Source organism: Lonchura striata, chromosome 13, assembly GCF_050655825.1.
Source record: "Lonchura striata isolate lonStrDom1 chromosome 13, ASM5065582v1, whole genome shotgun sequence".
Taxonomy (NCBI): Eukaryota; Metazoa; Chordata; class Aves; order Passeriformes; family Estrildidae; genus Lonchura; species Lonchura striata.
Genome location: NC_140715.1, coordinates 15,069,135 through 15,090,296, shown reverse-complemented (window position 1 = coordinate 15,090,296; position 21,162 = coordinate 15,069,135). Strand labels below are relative to the sequence as shown.

At 44.2% G+C, this 21,162-nt stretch overlaps 1 protein-coding gene across 3 annotated transcripts in view; it reads right to left on the bottom strand.

Annotated features, from left to right (window-relative positions):
• The window catches only part of GRIA1 (glutamate ionotropic receptor AMPA type subunit 1), a 124,269-nt gene that overhangs the window by 44,836 nt on the left and 58,271 nt on the right, over positions 1 to 21,162 (bottom strand). For all 3 annotated transcript variants that reach the window (XR_014958328.1, XM_021552138.4, XM_021552137.4), the window contains exons 4-7: positions 19,566 to 19,750; positions 15,158 to 15,211; positions 3,556 to 3,717; positions 1,834 to 2,001 (exon numbers count right to left, since the gene is read on the bottom strand). Coding sequence is in view for 2 of the 3 variants with exons in the window: in XM_021552138.4 (XP_021407813.1) it covers positions 1,834 to 2,001; positions 3,556 to 3,717; positions 15,158 to 15,211; positions 19,566 to 19,750 (569 nt within the window). In the remaining variant the exon portion in view is untranslated. The remainder of the gene's footprint in view (positions 1 to 1,833; positions 2,002 to 3,555; positions 3,718 to 15,157; positions 15,212 to 19,565; positions 19,751 to 21,162) is intronic.

Sequence of the window (21,162 nt, the reverse complement as noted above, 5' to 3'; positions counted from 1 at the left end):
TGGGCTTGACCAGGGAAGTAAGTGGCAAAGTCACCATTTCTGGAGGGATTTAAAAGATGTGTGGATATGGCAGTGCTTGGGGCATGGTTTAGTGGTTTAGCGCACTTGGAAATGCTGGGATAATGATCTTTGATCTTCCAACCTAAATATTTTTATGATTCTGTGATTCCTTCCTACACTAAACAGGAAGAAAACAATTTTGGAGCTTATTCCAGACATTTGAGTAGAAGCAAGTAGAGAAACATTTGCTTTTAAAAAGCTTATAAAATTTTAGGCATTAACAAATGAGAGGTGAAGAGAAAGCACACTGTGAAGAGCTGTAAGAATTGCCTTAATTGTGAATCTTTACAGAAAGGATAACACAAACCTTCAATTTTATCATAAGTTATTCTATTTCCATCTGCCTCTTTTTTGCTGCGTTACTAAATACTGAAAGACTATTGAATTCATAGTTAAATTTTTTGCTAGGAGGCTTCTTGCCCTGCCTGTTTCAGTCTTTTATTTTGATCATCACAACTGAGCTGGTCAAGACTTTTTAAAATTATTATTTTTCATCTGTAAAGAAGCAACTTTTGCAAATGGGTCTTTGTGTTCTTTGCCCAAAGTCACTCCAGCTGAAGAATTAGGACTTTTGAAATTGTTTTAATGAAGATATAAGGAAACTTCAGAGGAGATTTTCCAACTCACACAAAAAAATGGTATTTTCCAGCTGTCTAATTTTGATACCCTATTCTCATAAATTCAATAAAGAAAAATGCTGGAGCAGCTATTGCTCATCAGAAGACTTCCAAGTATTTCATGTTTATTAGGTAACCTATCTCCCTAATGCATCAGGGAGGGTGATTTTATTATAAGGGCTTGGAGAAGCTGTGACAGTGATTTGCCCAAGGTCATACAGAAAGTCAGTGACAGACTTGGGAACAAATTGAATCCAAGCAATAAAATCAAATCAGATGCAAGATTTGGTTTTAAAGGAATTGTTGTTTACCAGTAAGCCAAAACCAAATCAAAACAAAATAATTGAGGAACTTTACATATTATACAAATGAACCACATAAATGTCAGTTTGTTTTTTTTTTTTTTTTGCCTTCTTCACAGTTAAAGAAAGAAGATGGGATAAGCTATATTTGGATAATACTGAACTAGCAGTATTTGCAAGAAATCCATCTATTTCTGTCAGGAAAAGAAAGAAAAGTGCTAGAAGTAAATGTCAGTCTTGAAATTTAATGAAATTTTAAAATATTCTACCTTGGTAAGTCTTTGATAAGAGTGAATTATTTTTCTCTTGTAAGTTTCACATTGTATTTTTGTTTATTCAAAAATCTAAATTGTATGCAGGAGGAAAAAAAGCAAGACTATCAGATTTGAGGAATAAACTATCTAAATGGCTGCTCTTAAGACTTTTATGAGTCCTCACAGTATGAAACAAGCTGTAATCTGCACTTTGAGAACATTTTGGTGACAGCCAACACATAAGGCAAAATTCACACACATCCATTAGCAGGCTGGAACTAAAGCTGAGTTCACAGAGAGTCAAAGAATCTGCAAAAGACATGGTCTGAGCAGGCGTGTGTCTTAAGGAGGGGAACATAAAGATTTCATGGGACAATAACAACACCAGAAATCAGAGCAGGCGAGGACACATCCGATGGAACCAGGAAAAGCAGTTTGCTGGATGCACCCCTGAGCTTTTCAGACCTCTCTTCTCCAGGTGCATCGGCTCCTCCTCACCCCAAGCGATTTGTGCCGCTGCTCCCGCTGCTGCCCACGCGTCCTGCCCCACGCTCAGGCTGTGCCCCCCGCACACACACCCACCCCCAGCCGGCTCCCAACCTGCTGCAGGGCTCTCTGGATGTCGATGCCCTGTCCCCAGGGCACGGCGGGGTTGGCCAGGCAGTCGCCGGCGTTGCCGCGGCGGGAGATGTCGATGCGCTGCCGCCGAAGGTTCTGGAAGGCCTCGGCCATCACCCGCACGCCGTCGTACGTGAGCGCCGACGTGTACTGCGAACAGAAATGCCCCTCAGGGTCACTTTCCAGGTGGCTCGCTCTGATGCTGTTTGGTTTTTTACCTTTTCTTTTTCTTTTATATGTTCCCTGTATTCTTCGCACATGTATTTGTAGCTCTGTAGCCTATGAGGGGCTAATTTTCCTGGTACTTTTCCATAGCCTTTCCCTAGGCAAAAAACCAAACAAATTCCAGAGCTCCAAGCCCCAGGAAGTACAAAGCCCCTGTGCTGTCCTGGTTCTTCCTGCAAACCAAGGTTGAGAACAGCTCTTCAAGATACATTTTATAGACAGAGCACAGCTAATGATGAGGGGAGGACTCCAAAACAAAGCATGACCTGAGAAGAAGTTACATCACCACTTGTCCTCCTAATTGGTGCTTTTTATCAATTATGTTAATTCCCCAAATCCTATAAAAATGTACTCATCACTGTGGGGATGGGCATCTGTGGACATCTTTCCATAACTACCCTTGAAAGCCTTAAAATAAAAATCTGCTCTTATATTACCTCCTTACTAAAATTATCTTGAGTTTCATTTCCAGGTTAAGAAAAAGGCAACACTCTGTCCTCACCTTCTGTCTGTGAAGTTCAACAGCATCTTGTTCCCTGTAATCTCCACTGCCCTGTTGACTCCTAAAAGTTGGTTTTGACTTTCACAGCTGGGAAGTGAAGGAGAAACTCCTGATTTCACTCCCTGAAGAAGACTCAGCCCTAAAAGTCCTTCACCTGTTACCCAAGCCTTTGTGTTTAATCAGAAGCATTGACTGAACTTTTAAGGAGCACATTATACTGTGTAAATGTGAGCTACATGAAATCAAGAAACAAGGGACTTTTTCTGGTCACGGATAGAGACCAGAAAATTCCATCTCAATTGGCAAAAATTCTGCAAAACCTGAGTTTATTCAAGCAGAAATTTGTACAGAAAGCAGTGTAAAACTCTCAGCAAGAACCATTACTGTTAACTCTTTTCTGTGATCACCTACTTATTTAGTTGTTTTCAACTTTCTTAAACTAATCCCAAAGCTAATATTTCTATGGCAGAGTGTTAGTCACAAATGTATTCATTTTCAAATATTAAACAGAAAAAAAACAACCTCTCCCTCCATTAATCTCTCAACAGCTTCAGGGCCTTCTGTGTCAGGAATTAAAATACTTTTTCCCTCTGTTGTATGCACTGATTTGAAATTCTCAAAAGGAACATCTGGAAAGACTTTATTATCACTGGATGTCTTGTAAACAAGTCAAAGGTTAAGGGCTTAAAGAGGCTTTTTGTTTTTTATATACTGAACACTATGAGATATTTCATTCTTAGCTTCGAGGGGGTGAAAACTGGGAGACCAAGTGAATACAATAAATTTTGTATTTCTTAGGAGGCAGTAACTGCAGCCTAGTAAAATTCAGATAATGTTAAGGCAAATGGAACAGATAATGTTCATACTGAGAGTTTCTCAAGTGAGAAGAAAGAGCCGTGTGTGATCACAAAGAGGTGAGCATAACGTAAACTGAGCCAGATGGAACCAAATGAAAGGTGTTTTTTAATACCACTTGCCTTTGGCCTCTTCCAGTCCACACGTGGATGCTCTCTGGCATCATTATTCCTCCACTGTTGCATGATCCTGGCAGGAACAGTATCTGTGTAATTCACCAGTTGGAAGCCAGTGACATTGGCTCCACTCTCTCTGAATTTGGTCAGGTCAATGTCCATGAATCCCTGGTACAGGAGAAAAACAGGAACAACTTATCAGAGGAAGACATATCTAGATGGGCAAGAGGAATCCTGCCTATGTATGGATATGGCAGACAGCTCAGGAAAAATATCTTCCCTCTGTGAGGAAATGTCCAACTCAGGAGAGGCACCAGCTCCCCAGTCATGATGTGAACTTGCTTTTCTCACAGGTTCTGAGCTAGCCATATCCTGCAGTTACCACCCAGGGAGACAAATAATCATATTAACAACAGTTCACCTGTGAGAAAGCTAGCAGAGTAATGGGAAAATGTATCCTGAATAATGGCTGAAACGAACAAAATCTGTAAAATATAATAAAAAGTATTTGTCAACCAGCTCTAAATTTTATACAGAATTGTTCACCCAGTCCTAACTTTCATGGACTCAGCAACCAACGGATAGGCTACTTCTTTTCAAATCACAGTTCATAGGGAAAAGCAAATTCTGGGCAATTAACTTCCAACAGATCAGGAAAGAACTGGTTGGTCGGCTTCTTAAAGGAGTCTTAATATTAGAAAATTATAGAATAGATTTATAGAATTTGGCCATTTGGGAGAAAAGAAAGTGCTTTTCTAGACTTTAGATTACTAATTAAATACATTTCTTTCATTTCCTTATTGTTCTTGCCCACTTTCGGCTCTCTGCATGTGATGAACATATGTACAAATACACGTGTGCATTGATCAGGGTGGCAGAATTAGCTACCCCCTTGAGTTAGAGGTGAAAATTTAATTAGAGACACACTGCAATATGGGGGAAGTGGTGATTTCTTGGTGTCCCAGCTTTGATCCCAGCTCTGCAGCCCTGCTGCTGGGCAGAACTCTTTGCTGTCCTTGCAGAAGTGCTGGGACAGGGGCTGTGCCCTCCTGCTGTGTGTGGGACAGGCTGAGCTCTGCTTTTTTCTTTAGGAACACAAGCACAAGAGATGTACTCAATTATTTGAGCTGGCACCATCAGCAGCCTCAGTGCATGAGGGGAGATGAATGGGGACTGTCACAATGCCATCATTTGAGCAGCAGAAGGGCTGGCTTGAGCTCCGCTGCCTCCCCCCTGCCCTGCTGCTGAGCGTTCTCTGCAGGCTCCTCCTCAGCCTGCCCCTGGGTTTCTCTCCCTTGTTTGTTCTCAGATTCACCATGATGAGCTAAAAAAGCCAAGTTACATCATTTCCAGGAAAACACCAATCAGGTTCCCAAAATGATGCTCTCTGTTCACAGGCTGAGGGAGCTAATTAGCTGATCAACTTCCAAAGTCAGGAGCAAGCCATTAGATGAGAACTGTTTTGGGAATAGACCATACCAGGAAAAGACTAAATTGCCCTCTCACATAAGTGTCAGACTCAGGGAGTCATAAGTGACTCAAAAATTACTTAAAAGACTTTCACATTTTTTTCTTCCAGCATTTTGTAGGCAATTTGGCATCCACTTACAAGGCTGAGGATTGGATACTGGTGTACAGATGCTCTAAATAGATGCCTTATTTTGCTTCCAAGTACAGTGATTTAGGTTAAAAGAAAAAAAAAAAACAGTATTTTGTGTGTGCATACTCTTCAGAATGCTGGTTAAACCCACATCAATCTTGTTTGTAATTGCTGGCGTGGGGGTTTCAGAAAGCCAGAGCTGTGATTAATGAATAGAAAATGCAGCAGGATAATTGTCCCTGACACCTGAATGCATTACAGGCCGAGTGGGTTTTGACACATAGAGCTCCTAAGGTTCAGTAAGAGGGACCTCAGGTTGCCAACTGGTTATTCATGGCTAGGACCAAATTACACTGACATTTTGCTCCTGGGAGCTACTCAGGGGAAAAAGATCTGTCAAAAGAAACTATTGCAGAGCAACTTGAAGTTTGTACAACCAGCTCCTTTTTAGGAGATGCACAAAGGGATGAAGAAAAGTCCAAGTTCACTGCAGAGTATGAATAAGGTGACTGGTGTGTTAAGCCCCCTCAGAATGCAGATTTCAATAGAAAAAAAGTTATGACAGCAGTAATGAGACAGCAGTGGTTGAAACCCCTGTATTTCACTGTTTTCCCTAAGAAACCATTCTAAAACTGAAGCAAATATTCAACAATATTCATTGGGATTCATTGCACAAAATTGGGATTCATTGCACAAAATTTTAAAATAATATGAATAGATGACAGGAATTCTTCTTGAAAATTGTACTAATTTTTCTCCACTGACTTTTGACATAATTCAGGTTCTTTAAAACATGTGGAGACCTCTGAAGACTTTCCAGTCATTTAAGGCAGTTGGGACCATAGAGGACATCATTAACCTTGGAGACATCTTTGCACTTGGGCTGCTATCAACAGCTGAAATAATTGTTTTCACCTGTTATTCCTCCTTCACATACCCCAGCACAAGGACATTATAGTAATGCTCCTAACTACAAAGGAATTTTAATCACCACACTGAAATCTGCTCAGAGCAGGTCTGTGGAACATAAGAGCCAATGAACATGGAAATATGGAGGTCAAATGTTTTAGAAAATAATTCCCTGAACAGGTGAATTATTGCTAGCAAACATATAAATAAAAAACCATCAAGAGTTATGCAGACTGGTTTTTGAAAGTGCTTCTATTGACAAAGTGGCAGCAAAAATTCAACATGCTTATCTCTCCTTCTGGAATATCAGTCAGTGCTTGTAGGAAACAGGAGAACAAGAGAATTACAATATTTGCAACTAAAGAAATCATCAATCATCTGTCACTTTGCACTAACTATAGACGCATATTGCAAAAAAGAAAAAAGAGAGATATTTTATTTATTTTTCAACTGGTTCTATATGGGAAACAGAAAATAAATTCTTAAAACTTGGCTAAGGAAAGACTGTAACCCACAACTAAGGGGCAGCAGCTGTGCTTTTGCAGTAATATGTTTAGTATCAACCAGTTTGGGAAAGAACTATCCCAGAAATGCTTCCCTCTGTCATCCAACCAAGCACAGCAAGAAGTGAACAGTGCTGGAAGGATGCACTCCATGTGGTCCCAAGGAGTGATCAAATGGTTCTGAAACAGTTTCTAAAATTCACCAGAGAATACTGGAAAAAAACACTTTGCAGCCGTGTCTGGAGGACAGTTCAGGGAAACTGAGCCCCTGGAATTTGGCTGTGTGTGACTTCAAGCTCTTGGCACCTGAAGCATTTGGGGTGTGTCTGTTGGACATGCAGGGGTCAGCCTTGTCCTCCCTGCACAGCACTGAAATCCCCCAGGGAGGAAGAGGAGGAATAGGGGGACTCAGACTGCAGCCCCCCTGGAAAAGCAGCCAGAGGGACCCAGAGCAGCCCAGAGCAGCAGGGCCAGTGCCAGGGTGTAGCTGCTCCAGGGGACACAAGGCTCCTGCAGGCACAGCCATCCCTGGGAACCTCAAACCATCCATCAGCCCCCCCACGGCAGGATCAGCTGTGCCTTGGACTTGAACTCACTTCACAGCACCACCTCAGCAAAGCAGAGGATGTGCCTCCCTGCCTTGCACACGCCTGGGAAACGCCTGGCTCTCTCCAAATGCCACGGAACGAGCAGGCTGACAATAAACCACAGAAATCTGGTCCCTTCGTGCCATGGGCTGAGGCAGCTCCCTCCTCCAGCCTGCTCTGACTCACAGCATCTGCAGCACCCTGCTCCAGCAGCAGCCAGGCTGCCTTCAAAGCAGGGAATTTGCTCTTTAGCCCATCCACGGGCTCCTCTCGGCATTAATGAACATCACAGAGCAATTAAGTGCACGGGGTTGCTGTGGGTAAATTATATGGGCAGCTATTACAGACCTTTGTGGCTTCAAATAGAAAACAGTACTGGGAAGGGGTTTATCCTCCCTGTGCTTTCCTTGATGCATCTGTTCTTTATGCTGTTCTTAAACTGAAAGCAGTTTTCAGCCAAAGGTTGTTTTACTGTCCCGTTTGCTGCCTTGGTTGCTGGGAGAGGCATCAGCAAGTCACACATTTATATTCCTCTCCACTGCTTGTGGGCTCAATCATCAAAGGAAATGCATAATGCAGGAAGACTGATGACTTGAAATGGGCCTCATGAATCCATCTTGATTAAGTGGTCCACAAAGGATCTGCCTTGAAAAGAAAGTCCCTCCAGAGATGAACCAGCTCCTAATTTATACCCTGGACACTGTGAGGAGCCAGAACACTGAGTGGGCAGTGCAGGCAGCTGTCAGTGTATGGAAAACCTCATCCCTTTGTCCATGACCCTCCTCAAATCTGGAGCTTCACTGACTTCCCTGCACCTCTCCTGTCACCCTCATATTTCACTGCCTCACTGTCCTAAACCTCTGCCTCCTCTCTGCACACTGATGACCCTTGGTGGCACAGCTGCTCGTGGGACACCCTCCCAGCCCATGGCAATGCACCCACACCTCCAGGTTCTCTTTGTATTTCACTGAGCTCACGCTGATTGCTGGCCCTTTCCCTGCAGGTGCCTCCTGTGATGCTTTTGAAGCTGCAGAGGCACGGGCTGAGCTCTGGGTAGACTGTGGCTCAGCAGCTCAAAAGCCACCCCACAGCCCAGCTGAAAACCTCCCTGCCTGTGCTCCAAGCCTCCTCCTTTCCTCGGATAAAGAACATTAGAGAGTCTCCTTGAAGACAGACACATTCCTGAGAAACAGTGCTGCTTTCTCTCCTCCTGCTGCCTCTTCTGAGCTCTCCAGATCTCCCCCTGAGACTGGATAATTCAGCTTTGAATGAAGAAAGGGAAAACCACCCCTTTCTCTTGAATTGCCTGGAGAAGGCTTGTTGGTTGAAGCCAAGAGAGCCTCCTCATCCCAGCAAGGAGTATTAGGTTTTTTAAGTCTCTTTCTGTCTGGGATGAAGAGACTAGAGTCTGCTTTCTCTTTTCTTTAATAGATTGTACACTGAAATATTTCTTTTCAAGCCAAAAGCATTTAAGCAATTCACCCTGAGCTTGGGTGAGTGCCACGGAAACCTGTGGCAGCATCGGGAAACTGGCCCAGCTCTGTTTAAATGCATGACTTGCAATGCCAGACTACTTCCTTGTAGCAGATTTTATGATTGTAAGAAACTTTGCAAAGCAAAATTTTTGCTTCTGAATGGCTGTAGATCAGCCGAGTAAATACAAAGTGGCTCCTGTCTTCCAAGATACACCAGTGACTTACTGAAGGGAGCAAGAAATGGAGTGTTTCCAGGCAGAGAATCTCCAATACCCCAAATTATCTTCAAGCTTAACTTGTCCTGTGAAGCAGCATTCCTCACTCCCATCACTTTGTATTAATAAGGAGGGTGTGTCCAAAAAGAGCCCATCTGCTCCAGTCTCCTTCCACTGTGCCTTCCACTCCTCTGCAGAGTTTTTAATGTGCCACATCCCATTGCAGCAGCAAAACATGTGAGTCCTCACTGAGGTTAAGGAGAATGTGAAGAAAGGGAAAAGAAAGACAGGAGAAGAGGGCACTGTCAGACAGCTTCCCAACCCTGCAGCTGGATGAGAGGGTTCTGTCCTGTCTGTAGATACAACACAAACCAAGTGAGGTGAGAATCCAGGCTTTAAGCACAAGGGCTTGGAGATGAACAGCAACTTTTCCTTGGTACAGCTCTGCAGATTTTCTTTGTGATATTATTTGCCCAATCTTGCAGCTGCAGCACATTTTGGATATAAATGACCATTCACATCTTGTCAGAAGGCTCAGTCCAGGCAGGGGAAGGGATGTTCTAGGTGGGTGTTTGTGCATTAGAGAGCTTTCAGGGCATAAACTGATTTAAAGGTTTGGGAAATGTGCCGTGCAGTGGCAGATGCCATGAATTCAATCAAAGATATGATTAAAGGATGACCTGATCCCAGTTTACAAGGACCAAAACATCAGTAATGGAATATTTTCTCTAGCAAACAGAAACATAAATCTGGTTGAGGAAGCTGAAGCTAAGCATGTTCTGACTAGAAAAGAGGACAAATGAAGTCACCATGAGGCAGATACTATGGATTTACACATTGCCACTTGCAGCTGAGCTGGGGTAATGGATTAGGAGACTGCAAATCGCTGAGGAAACCTGTTAGTTTAACACCATTTTGCTGAAGTTTAAGCAAACACATTTTTCCTTCCAATAGCTGTAATTTAATCTGTCAGTTACTTACCTGATGCTCTGATTTTTTAAAGCCACAGTAAGTCACTCATGTTTTTGAGCCCTCATTAAATACTGCAAAAAATCCTTCCGATTGCTGTTCATATTATCCTGTGTGAGCAAGTTTTGTATCAAACCAGATAATTTTCTCATACATGAGACACTCAAGTTCAAGCAAAATTTAATTCAGGGCACTGCTGTGTCTCTTACTATCAGTAATTCAGATGAGATAATGTTATATGGGGTTCTGCTGCTTGATAATTTTTGAGTCAGGGCAGAAAAGCTGTTTAGAAGTGAAATGCAAAATTTTCACTGATCTATTATATTGCCTTTCTCTGCACAGAGAATTAATTTGTCTTGTGAGTCTACTTGCACCGACCTCTCAGGAAGCAGAAAGGTCTAACAGGCATAATTTTAGAACCCTAAAAGTAACTTAGGCACCTTTTTCCAAAAGAAAAATATAAATTTGGCATCTTGACATCTTGCCAGGACGAGCAGGAGATGCTGTACACATCCTTCTGGGTACTCCACAAAACCGAATTTCAAATCAGCGAGTGATTCACACCTGAGCATTGCTGGCCTGGTTTGTGGCAGCACTTCAGGGGGCAGGAGGCAGCACTGAGAACTGAGGGGGACTCAGACAAACACGGCAGCTTTCAAGCTGCTGGGAGACAGAACGACAAGATTTTAGCTCCAGGCAAGCGGGGAGTGGAGCCATGGACACACTGCCAGTGGCACGGGTCACACTGTGCTGGGGCAGTGCCACTGTGTCACTGTGCTGGGCAGTGCCACTGTGCCAGTGCCACTGTGTCACTGTGCTGGGCAGTGCCACTGTGTCAGTGTCACTGTGCTGGGGCAGGTGCAGACCTTGCTTGGGCACCACAAGCCTGCCCAGGCAGCACTGCAGGTGCTGCAGGTGTGGGAGTCCTGGATAAACACAGCACATCTTGTCTGACTCCTGCAGGAGCCACTCTGCTGACAAAGCTGCTGTGCTGGGGGAAGTGATGATGCCAAATTATTTTTTTCTTTCCATTTTATATATTTTCTATTTTTTTTTTACACATTTATAGCTCTGTGGCCTATTATATCTGTGGCGACCTTTCCCAGTACTTTTCCCTACCTTTTCCCTAGGCAGAAAGACAAAACACATTCCAAGGCCCCAAGACTCTCTTCTTTCTGAGAAGCAAGGCTGAAGAACAGCTCTTTAAGACACATTTTCATAAACAAAGTTTAGTTTCCATCTGAGGGGGGAGGATTTAGAGACGCTTGAACCGGGGGAAATTGCATCAACTCTTGTGCTCCTAATTGGTGATTTTTGTCAATTATGCTAATTTGCTAAACTTAAAACACTGCATTCACCCCGTGGGCATTTTGTGAACATTTTTCCATATCTGCCTCTGTATGCCTCCAATAAAGACAAACCTTTATATTGCCTCCTATACAAATATTTTCTAGAAAGTGTTTTTCATTTCTAGGTTGCTTAAGACATCACTGGTAACCTCCACCAGCACCACAACTGCCAGCAAAGGGAAAGTGTCCATGCCCTAACTCAGTGCTGACACAGGCTGATGAAGTATGGCACAGGAAAAAGTGCTTACCTTTGCTAATCAACACTGTTTTTATCTTTACTTTTCCCTGCTACCCCTGCCATCAGCAATCTCGTACACTTATCTATTCATCTTCAAAAAAAAAAAAAAGGGCACTTGCAGAAAGAACAACTCAGACTAATGCGCCAGGAAAGAAAAAAGAGGCTAAAACACTGGATGTGGCAGCTGTCTTTCATATTTTCCTTTAAAGGCAGGTCACATGAATGTCGCTTATTTAATGACAAAGATTTTTCTCTGCCCAAGCTGATGCTCTCCCACTACTGACAGCAGTCAGCTCACATCCATGGCGCAGGACAAACAGATACACAAAGCCAAGGTTATGGGCAAAAAGCCTGAACATCAAAAGAAAGGAATCCCAGAAGTTTCTAAGCTTGTTTCTCTGATAATATTGACTATATTTTTTCCCTCTTTGTGGTTGCTAGAACTGATGATCTCAAAGGCTGAGAGCAAAGCTTAGAAAAATGAGACTCACAGAAACAAACACTTTTAAAAGTTGCCAAATCTCTTTGAGTTCCACAGGGGAAAAGAGAGAGAGAGATATGACTGCAGCCTGCCAGTGCACCTGACAAATACCCAGGTAAGCTCTGGTAAAAGCTCATTGGGATAACTCTGATGGGTACCAGTTAAAGAGCAGAATTTCATCAGTTTGCAAAAGCCATTAAGAGTGTCAAATTTGGCTCAAGGAGAGGGAGGGATGCTCACAGAAACCCTTCCCCTGGCAAGGATGATGCAGTCAGACCTTCCTGGGACAGGCAGGGCTGGGGAGACAAGAGAAGTTGTGTCTTTAGCAGGTATAGCAGGTTCAGAGAAGAATGTTTGCCCATAGCCTAAGGTGCAGAATGGTTTCATTTTGTTTGTGAACACAGAAATATTATTGTCTCACCTTGGCAACAGCAATTTCACTGAAAAAGAAAGCTGTTCCTGCTAGAAAATACCAGCTTTCACTTGCTGCTGTCAAATTCTGCTCAGCACTTTACTACAGCTCACCCAGAGCACCTGCTGGGCAGACACACAGCAAGGCCAGTGCAGGGCAGTGAGTCTGCTCATGGATTCACTGTGCCCAGACAGGGAATTCCTCCATTCCAAAATGTACCTATGGATTATATCTTTTAGACCTTATTCAGCCTCTTCATTGCCTTGGAAACTCATTTTGCATTCCTGATGGGACACCAGTTTGAAGCTGCTGCAACTGGGCAGCGGTGTGCTGCTGCTCGGAATTTTTGGCCGTGTATAGGTCTGAGGAAGCATATAGCTAAAAAGAGAAATTTAAGCAGAGTTATCCAGAAATGTTTCCCAATATTGGCTTCCAGTGTTCCATTTCCATAACTGTGTCCCCATTTTTCCATGCCCAAGTAGGTTAGGTGTTGAAAATTCCTCCCCTTGCTCCAGCTAGTGCAGGAAACTTGGTGGCTACGAACCAGCTGAGGATTCCCTTGGCCTGATCTTCATACAGGGTGAGAGTCCTAAACTCAGGACTACCTCAGCCAGCACAGGGCCCAAAAAATAACTCATTTGGAAACCCAACACTTCCAGGTTTTAGCTCTTAATTTATTCTCTGAGGACTCGGTACTCCAGAGGGAGGCACTTCCCCAAAGCAGGGCTGTTCTCCAGGCAGGCAGGCGCGCACGAGGGTACGAGTGTGTGTGGGCATCCTGTCATCCTAGGACATGTCTGCAGGGGAAAATGAGGGGTGTTTAAGGTCTACCACTATGAGTGTGAGTCAGTGGGAATAAATTACAGCACGCTACACCCTCTGAAGGCTCTAATCCAGAGATGAGATGTCCTCAGAAGAGGGTAAACCCTACTGTGATCTCTCGGATCGGAGCACTCGCACCAGGGTTTAACCCTGGCAGATGCCAGCTTCTGCCAATCTCCTATAAAATCCCTGGCCATCCCCACTAAGGGAGGTTTGCTGTCCTTCCTTGCTGCCCTGTGCTCTCAGAAACATGGGATTTTCAGGGCCTTTTTGCCAATATCATCCAGTATAGGTGCAGCGCATTACAGGAGCTGATTTGGCTTCTGGTGTCTGAACCTGCCCACATTATTCTGCCCTGGAAAGGACATTCTTAACCTTGAGGGGTGCCAGGACTTTTTTTTAGAAATAGTTTTCTCATGTTGTCTGATTATCCTCTACTCTTTTTTCCTTTTTTTTTTAAAGTATTCTCTGCTCTGACTCTTGTTGGCTCTTGTGGCTCTTGTGTGATGCTGGGTTTTAAGGAGCAGGGAAAACCAAAGGTAAAGCTTGAATTCCTTTCAATCTGCTCCTTCTCCCCAGAATCCAAACTGCTTGGGAAGCACAGCAGTAAATTCTGGTGGTCCTGTCAGACACTGTGGGGCTCAAGGCCCCCTCCACTGCACTGTAGTGGGAGGCAGAATGTCCCTGCAGAGGGGCTGGAGAAATGAAAAGCCTTTTGCTCCAAGTTAATTATTTATAAACCCTGTTGGCTGAGTATGCAACCTCTTCCAGCCAGGTCTGTCCTCTTAGCAATTGTGAGGCTGAGAGAACATATTAAAGATGGGACAAGTGTACTTTGTCTGGGTAAAGGTGGAAGAGAGTGGTATCCTAACACAGAGGGAAATGTCCTTCAAATCTCCTACACCTGAGGGTAAGTTCAGTTCACCCCATGCCTTTCATGCATTTATCCTTATGAAACTGTGCAGAGGGAAGAGGTGATATTGTCATTCACCTTCTGTGTGGGTGTACTTAAAATTGCACAGACATGCTCACTCCAGTGACTCCAGCTCACTTTCCTGCTTAACTTTAATGATGGGACTTTCATAAATATCCAGGACCTGGGTTATGGCAAATAATATATTTTTTTTTAAATTAGCAACTGAAGTTATTGGCTGCTCTGTAGTTTTGCATGTCTTCCCCTGCACAAGGTAACATTTTAATCTCTGTAATTACACGGTAGGCAGCCAGCACAGGGTGCAGGGTCAGTACAGGGCACTGCAGGGTAATGATGTGGCCATTTTTGCCTGGTAAATTACAGAGTTATCTTGGGACCGAGAAAAGGAGAAGGGCAGCAAATGCTTGACTAATTGATAGTTTAAAGTTTAATTACCCCAGGGCTGACGTGCTGCCTCCCAGATGCAGCTCTGTGCTGAAAGAACAGGTCCAGAGCCTGCAGATGGCTCACCCCATGGGGACACAGGAGTCCCAGGGGAGCAGCCTCAGCCCCAGACTGCCAGCAGCAGTCTGCTGTGCATCCTCCTGGATGGATGGACACATTCAGGGAGGAGAGGGTAGGAGCTCTGCTGTGGAAAACCTCAATTTCTCTGTCTTGCCTCTCTCCTAATCTCGCTAGGCAAAGAAATTTTCCATCCTCCAGAAAGATGGTCCTGCCACTGCCCAGTGCTACTCTGTCCTCAGGCAGCACCTCCCTGCATTAAAGGCAGAATCCTTCCCTTAAAGAAATCTTTGCATTCAATTCTTTCCTTAGAGCCATGACAGTCAGATTTCATTTAGCACCAAGGGGGGAGTGATAAAATTACTTTGGTCTGCATCTGTCATCCAGCCAAGGTCAAACCATTACAAAAGCCCAGAACACTTGGAGATACCCTGCAGATAATCTTGCTGGCTCAAGAGAGAAAACTCCACAAGAAGAGCACAGCAAAAGACTTTGGTATATTATTTTACCTAGAAGGTGGATGAGAAAAAGAGTGTACAGCTCAGTAATTATAAATACAGTGCTTTATAAAACAGTGAGATAGAAAAAAACCCCACCAATTAGGGTAACTCACCATATTTGCCAGAATGTAGTGGTACCCATTCCCGTTTTTTTCAAGCGAGATGATCTGCAAGATAAAAAGCAAGGATAATTCACAGAGATCAACTCACTCTAATTTTTCCTTGCTGAGACTATTCAGCCATGAGCAGGAAGACATAGCAAAAGAAAAGCTCCCAATCTTATTAAAGGATGGCCAGAGCTTTCACACATGGTACCTGAGCAGCAAATCTGAAACTAGACAGGACAAGATCCCCAAGAACAGGCAGGGAGAGAAAACAACCAAACCAACCTGTTTCCTACAGGCTAGGGGAGGAAAAAAAAAGATTTGTATATCAGACACCAAAGGAACAAATGGGGAGTTGGAGTCCGTGTGTCCTATGAATGCAACTGAAACACTAGGCAAGACTAGAGAGAAATCCTGCACATCCTCCATGCTACAGCCCCTGCTGCAAACACCTGCCTGGGAGAGCTGGCTGGAAGTTTAGGTTATGGGTAAATTTTTGTGCACCAGTGTAGTTTCAAATTACATCTCCTGAATGAAGCTGTTTGGGCAAGGCACAGAAGAAAGATTCCCCTGCATCTTCATTGATATAATTTATAGATTCATATGCATGGTGTCCCAGTATATGTGCTTTGCCACTTATTTCTTTGTCCCTGACACTGCAGGTTCAGGATTTTATTTTCTTTCATCAACACAATTGCTTAACAATCTGTAACAACTGAGATTTTCTATGTTAGCTTTTTCCTTTTCCACCTGTTGCAGATTTTCCTGTGACTGGGGGGAATAGAGGTACTGATCAGATGGCCCATGTCTTTTCTCCCTTGATTTAAAAAGAGTACATAAAAATACATCTAAAGGTCTGTATTATTCTTGCTGATTCCTTTTTCCCATTGAAATTCATCTTGATTGATTTCCAGCAGCACTGTTAAATTCTTACTAGTTTACTAGAGTCAGATACCATCTGCATTTGAGCCACTCTACAAACAGAAAGAATAAAGTGGAAAAAAAGGCCCAAACTAACATGCCATCAAAGCCTGTACAAAGACAAGATTTGCCAGTTTCTGAGAGAACTGTGCTGTTTCCATTAGGTTTCTTGGCTGGCAACACTACCTCTTATTTCCATTGTCATATTAATTGATTCTGAATTGCTGCCTGCACTGCCAATAGGCACAGGCAAAATCTGCACAAACTGCAGTGAGGACAGAAAGATCCTCACAGCCAGAATGATCATAAAACCACTGCTGTGTCAGATTCCACCAGAAATCAGTCTACCCAGGACTTCTCTTTGGTACCAGGCTGGCAGCAGGTACTTGAGAAGAGTCAGATGAGGGCAGAGACTGATCCTCCCCATTGGACAGCAGTCCCAGATTATCCTGAACAGTCATTTAGGGATTTCCAAATGGATTATAAATGAGCTGACACTTGCTCTGTGCAACTGGTTCGTCTGCCTTAGCCCTTCTCTGATGAAGTGCTGTTGTATGCATAATAAAACTCATCTGGTTCTCAGCATTAACGTGGGGGTGGCAATTAACGCCAATGAAAGCTTCATTTAGAAGCAGTTCCTTACACAGCTAATACCAGCTCCACCAGCTTCCCTACACAGGATCCCTCAGTGAGCTTCTGCTGAGGTGTCTGGAGCTCTCAGAAAAATCCTGTCTACCTGAAGCTACCTACACCTCATGATGGGTGGTTTTCTGAGTGTCTTCCACTGCCTGATCTAAGAAGCAAAACCAGACCAAACTTGTCCCTTTCCATTCATCAGCTGAGTCTGACCTTTGCAGTAAGTCCCAGACCTTGCAGGAGGAAGGAGAATCTCTGGTGCACTGGGATGTCTAAGAATTATGATCCAATTCCCCTTTTCTCCAGCATCACCAATAGCTGGCATTGGCTCCTTCAGCCCCAACTCTCCTTTGTTATTTTATGAGGTGTCAGAGCCAATGAACCAGAGAGGGCTGCCATCCAGCTCTCCCCGAGCTGTTAATCTTACAGCCCATCCACCTGAATTATGAAGCTCGTTTCCTGTGTTTTACACAGTTATTTGTGATCTTAATTTATTTTAAAATGCTTGCTCAGTCCTAATGTGTCCGGACAGCAGTAGCAAGCTGAGGTTATAATAGCATTTATCACTCCTCCTGACTGTGGTGAGAGGCTGTGCTGGGCTGCATGCTGATTGCTCACTTGGGCCACCTAGGTTTCATTACCCACTTCTTAATGGGCGAGTTTGACATCTATTAGAGAGAAATCCTCTCAGAGTGAAACACTGGCAGAGGAGAAATTCCAGTCACTCATTTTAATGAGAGACAAGGAAGAAACAATAGAGGGCTTTGATGGAACACAAGCCACCAAGCACTTATCCCATTAAGGATACACAGCACAACCCCACGGCGACCTGCCCTGATCCAAGGCCTGGCTCACAAATGACAGGTACCTCAGCAAAGATAAATCAAACCCTTGAGACACGACACAGAGAAATCTCCCAGAGAGAAATCAGGCCATTTTTAACACACAGAGCACTGGCTCCTCCACAGCTGAGGGCTGCCTTGCTGGAGTCACTGGGGTTGTTTGTGTTTTGTGTATGGAGGGAAAATGAAAAGCAGCGGTGTGGGTGTGAGAGGCAGAGGTGCTGGACAGTCACCCCCAGCTCTTCTGCTCACAAATCACAAATCCACTGATGCTGAGAGACAGAGACAGGCTTGTCAGGGAAGAAGATAAATGCACTGAAATGTCCCCATGAGGCTAAGGCAGCTCTTGGAATACCTCAGACAGTCAGAGGGACAGGGCGAACAGCACAGAGACATTCCCACAGAGGCTGCTGGTGTGGTGAGCTGAGACACCAGCCCACGTTAGAGCCCAAGTTACAGTCCCAGCTGAATTGCACATGATAATGAGCTGAACACTATCTTTGAATCCCTCCAGTCATCTGTATTCTCTGAAAAATCTGGCATTACTTTCTCACACTGGGACAACCACCTCTGCTCTCAGAAATCCTGGTGGACTTGGAACAAGAATGTTAAAAAGGATGAAAATGGACTACACACATCTGAAGAAGTTGTTCATAGCTCTATCCTTCACTGGAGTGTTACCTCTCAGGCACAGATGTCTGCTGGAATTGCTCTGTAATTTTTGTAGTAAAACACAGCTTTGTACCTCTTCTCCCTGGGAACTGATATTTTTTATAGCATTGCAAAACAAATAATCACAGTATCTGGATTTTTAGTGCTCTTACAAATAGCTTTTCCTATATCTAGGCTTAACATTTGCTCCAGTTATGTGAAAGAAATTGAAAGAAAGCCTTATTTTCCTGCTCAGATCAAGAAGACTAGATAATACTTTACTATACAGTTTAACATTCTTTTAGACAAGCCAGGCTTAAAAACCCAACACTATTAATTCTAGAAATTTGATATACTCTAAAGAAAAGCCAAATTCACTGCCTAGATCTTGTCCAAAATGTTGTTCAATTGCAGCTGTTCCATAGCCAGAGAGAAGATTTTACCCTCTGGAATAACCTGTTTTGTCTTTCATGAATGTGACCTTTGCTTTGAGGTTACAACCTGCTCTCTGCTTTGTTATTCCACATAACAGAGGAGCACCCAGAGACATCCAGCGAGGATGGATTGTGCTCATCCCTGAGCTGTGCATCTGGTGAAATGTCAGTCCCTGTCCCAGATGGGAAGTAGCTGAAGTGTGAGACAGAGCTGACAGGTACCTTAGACAGGGAGATGTGTGAAGCATGAGGTGAGAGTGAGCTGATCACAAGGAGTAAAGCAGTGGAAATTGCCCTTTCCAAACCCTTCCAATGGTGGGGAAGGACTTGGTTGTAGGTGTTAGAGGGAAAGATCTTGTGGCTGGAGCTGAATTGTGGGCCCAACCCACCCCTGGGCTTGTATTTGTCTCCTGTCCACCGAAATCCACATTCAGGACAGAGGTACCATAATCCTGCTGTCCTGCTGGCACAGGTTTGAGAATTTGGTGCAGCAGATGGAGGCTGGAGGACCAGGAATCTGGCAGTGCCAATTCACACCTCCACCTTAACTCCAAAGAAAGACCCCACAGAATCAGGAGGTGCCACAACTTGTGCACGCTTCTTGGAGGGATTAGTACAAAGCAAACTCATTTGGGAGCAAGGGGGTGTAAAGGGCTCAGCAAAGGAGTCAAACAAGGAGGGAGCATGGAGCAGTGGAGCTCACTCAGTGTGAATTCATGAAAGCTTGTACTATTCCTGCAGCTTTACTGTTTCCCCAGTGAGACAACAGAGAAATTCCTGCAAGCCCAGCAGCTTGCAAGGCACACACCCCAATTCCAGTGAGAGCCACAAGGAGACAAGGATCAGGCAAGAATGGGGAGAACTTCTCCAGGGAGAAACAACCCTTCCCACCCTGTGTGAAGACCCCTCCCAGAAGGCCCACACCAGCACAACCTTGTTAAGGATGATGTTCAGCCTCTCAGTCTCGCAGTCCACCACCACCAGCCTTTCCTTCTTCTTCTCCAGCTCCTGGAAGAGCAGTCGGTAGCCCTCCTCTGTTGTTGTCAGGATGTTGACAGCTGTCACCTGCCAGTTCTTCTCAGCTGCAGTGTCCAGCACTTTCTGCAGGACTGACAACCCTAGGGTGGGGAGAGAAGGGGGAGAGCCAGGTTTTAGTTGTGCAATGGCATCTTTCCATCCTCCTGGCAGCCTGTGTAGCTGCCTCAAGTCAGGCTGGAGACAAGAGTCATGAGAGTGCAGCAGAGCTACAGAGAGCAGCTAATAGTCTAGATCTGACCCAAACCAATCTGGGCTAGAATTAATGACTCCTGCTTTTTCTGGCCTAGCACAGATGATTCCAGGTCTGATTTTCCTTTGTAATAGCAGATCAGTCTCGTTGACCAGTCCCTGCTGTGGGATACAGATAAGAACTCTAATCCCCATCGTCCTGTCTGTCACTACCCAAATAATTTGATTTCTCTCAGCCATAGTTTCCTTCTCATCTTTGATCTGCTTAGGCTGTGTGCTCCTAGGGTCAGGGACACCCTCATCAATCACAGCACACTGTCACACTCAGCATGCTCTTTTCTCAGCAGCATCTCATCAGGAGACCATTACTTTTAGAATTATGTTGCTTAAATTACATGCACAGATTTCTAGAGGAGATGCACATAGCAATTCTCTGGAATCGTGCTGGACAACCCTAAATAACCCTGTGCATTTGGAATATTCTGTGTGCCCATGCCTCATGACAACAAAGCAGGTGGGATGCTTTCATACCTTCTCCTTGTCTCTAAAGCCCATCCTGTCCCTTCAGAGGATAATTATAACTTCCAGGACAGAGATGTGAATCACCTTACCTCTGCCCTGCCCTTCACAAATCTGCTTTCCTGCAGCCTCCAAGCCTGGAGCTTTAAAGGCACCTGAGGGCTGGGAAAACTGAATCATGGAGCAATGAGCTCTCTAGCCCTATTTGTGGTTTAGAAAGTTAGATAACATCTTCCACTATCCCACACAGTTTTTTGCTCTTTTACATAGAAAACTGACATTCAGCAACATGGGTAATTTGGAGTTTTCCAAGCTCTCTGCCAGAAACACACATTTCACACCTGCCTTTGGGCTTAGGTGAGATCTGAGCAAGTGTCCATTCATGCTTCTAAGCTCTGGACTCAGTGTCCTTGAGTTTGACAGACCGGTCCAGTATGGGACCAAATGAAAAGAAACATCTTCCCCATTTTGAATTCCAAACCATTTGCACATCAAGTATTTCCCTCGTGTTGATGGGGCTCGGATCTGACCCCATGAACACACACACACACACACACAACACACACACACATATCAGGTCAGGCTGATGCTTCTTTTAGATCAATGCTTGTGACATTCACATTCTCTGGCTTGAGAGACATAATTCTGTCTCTCAGGAGAATCACAGAGAGAAGAAGAGAAAACAATCTTTATTCTTCTCCTTTGTTTTTTCCATGTGGAATGTGGTATGGAGATTGTTCACCTGAAGTGATTGCTGGGTTTGATTCTGGTGAAGGTTGCTTGG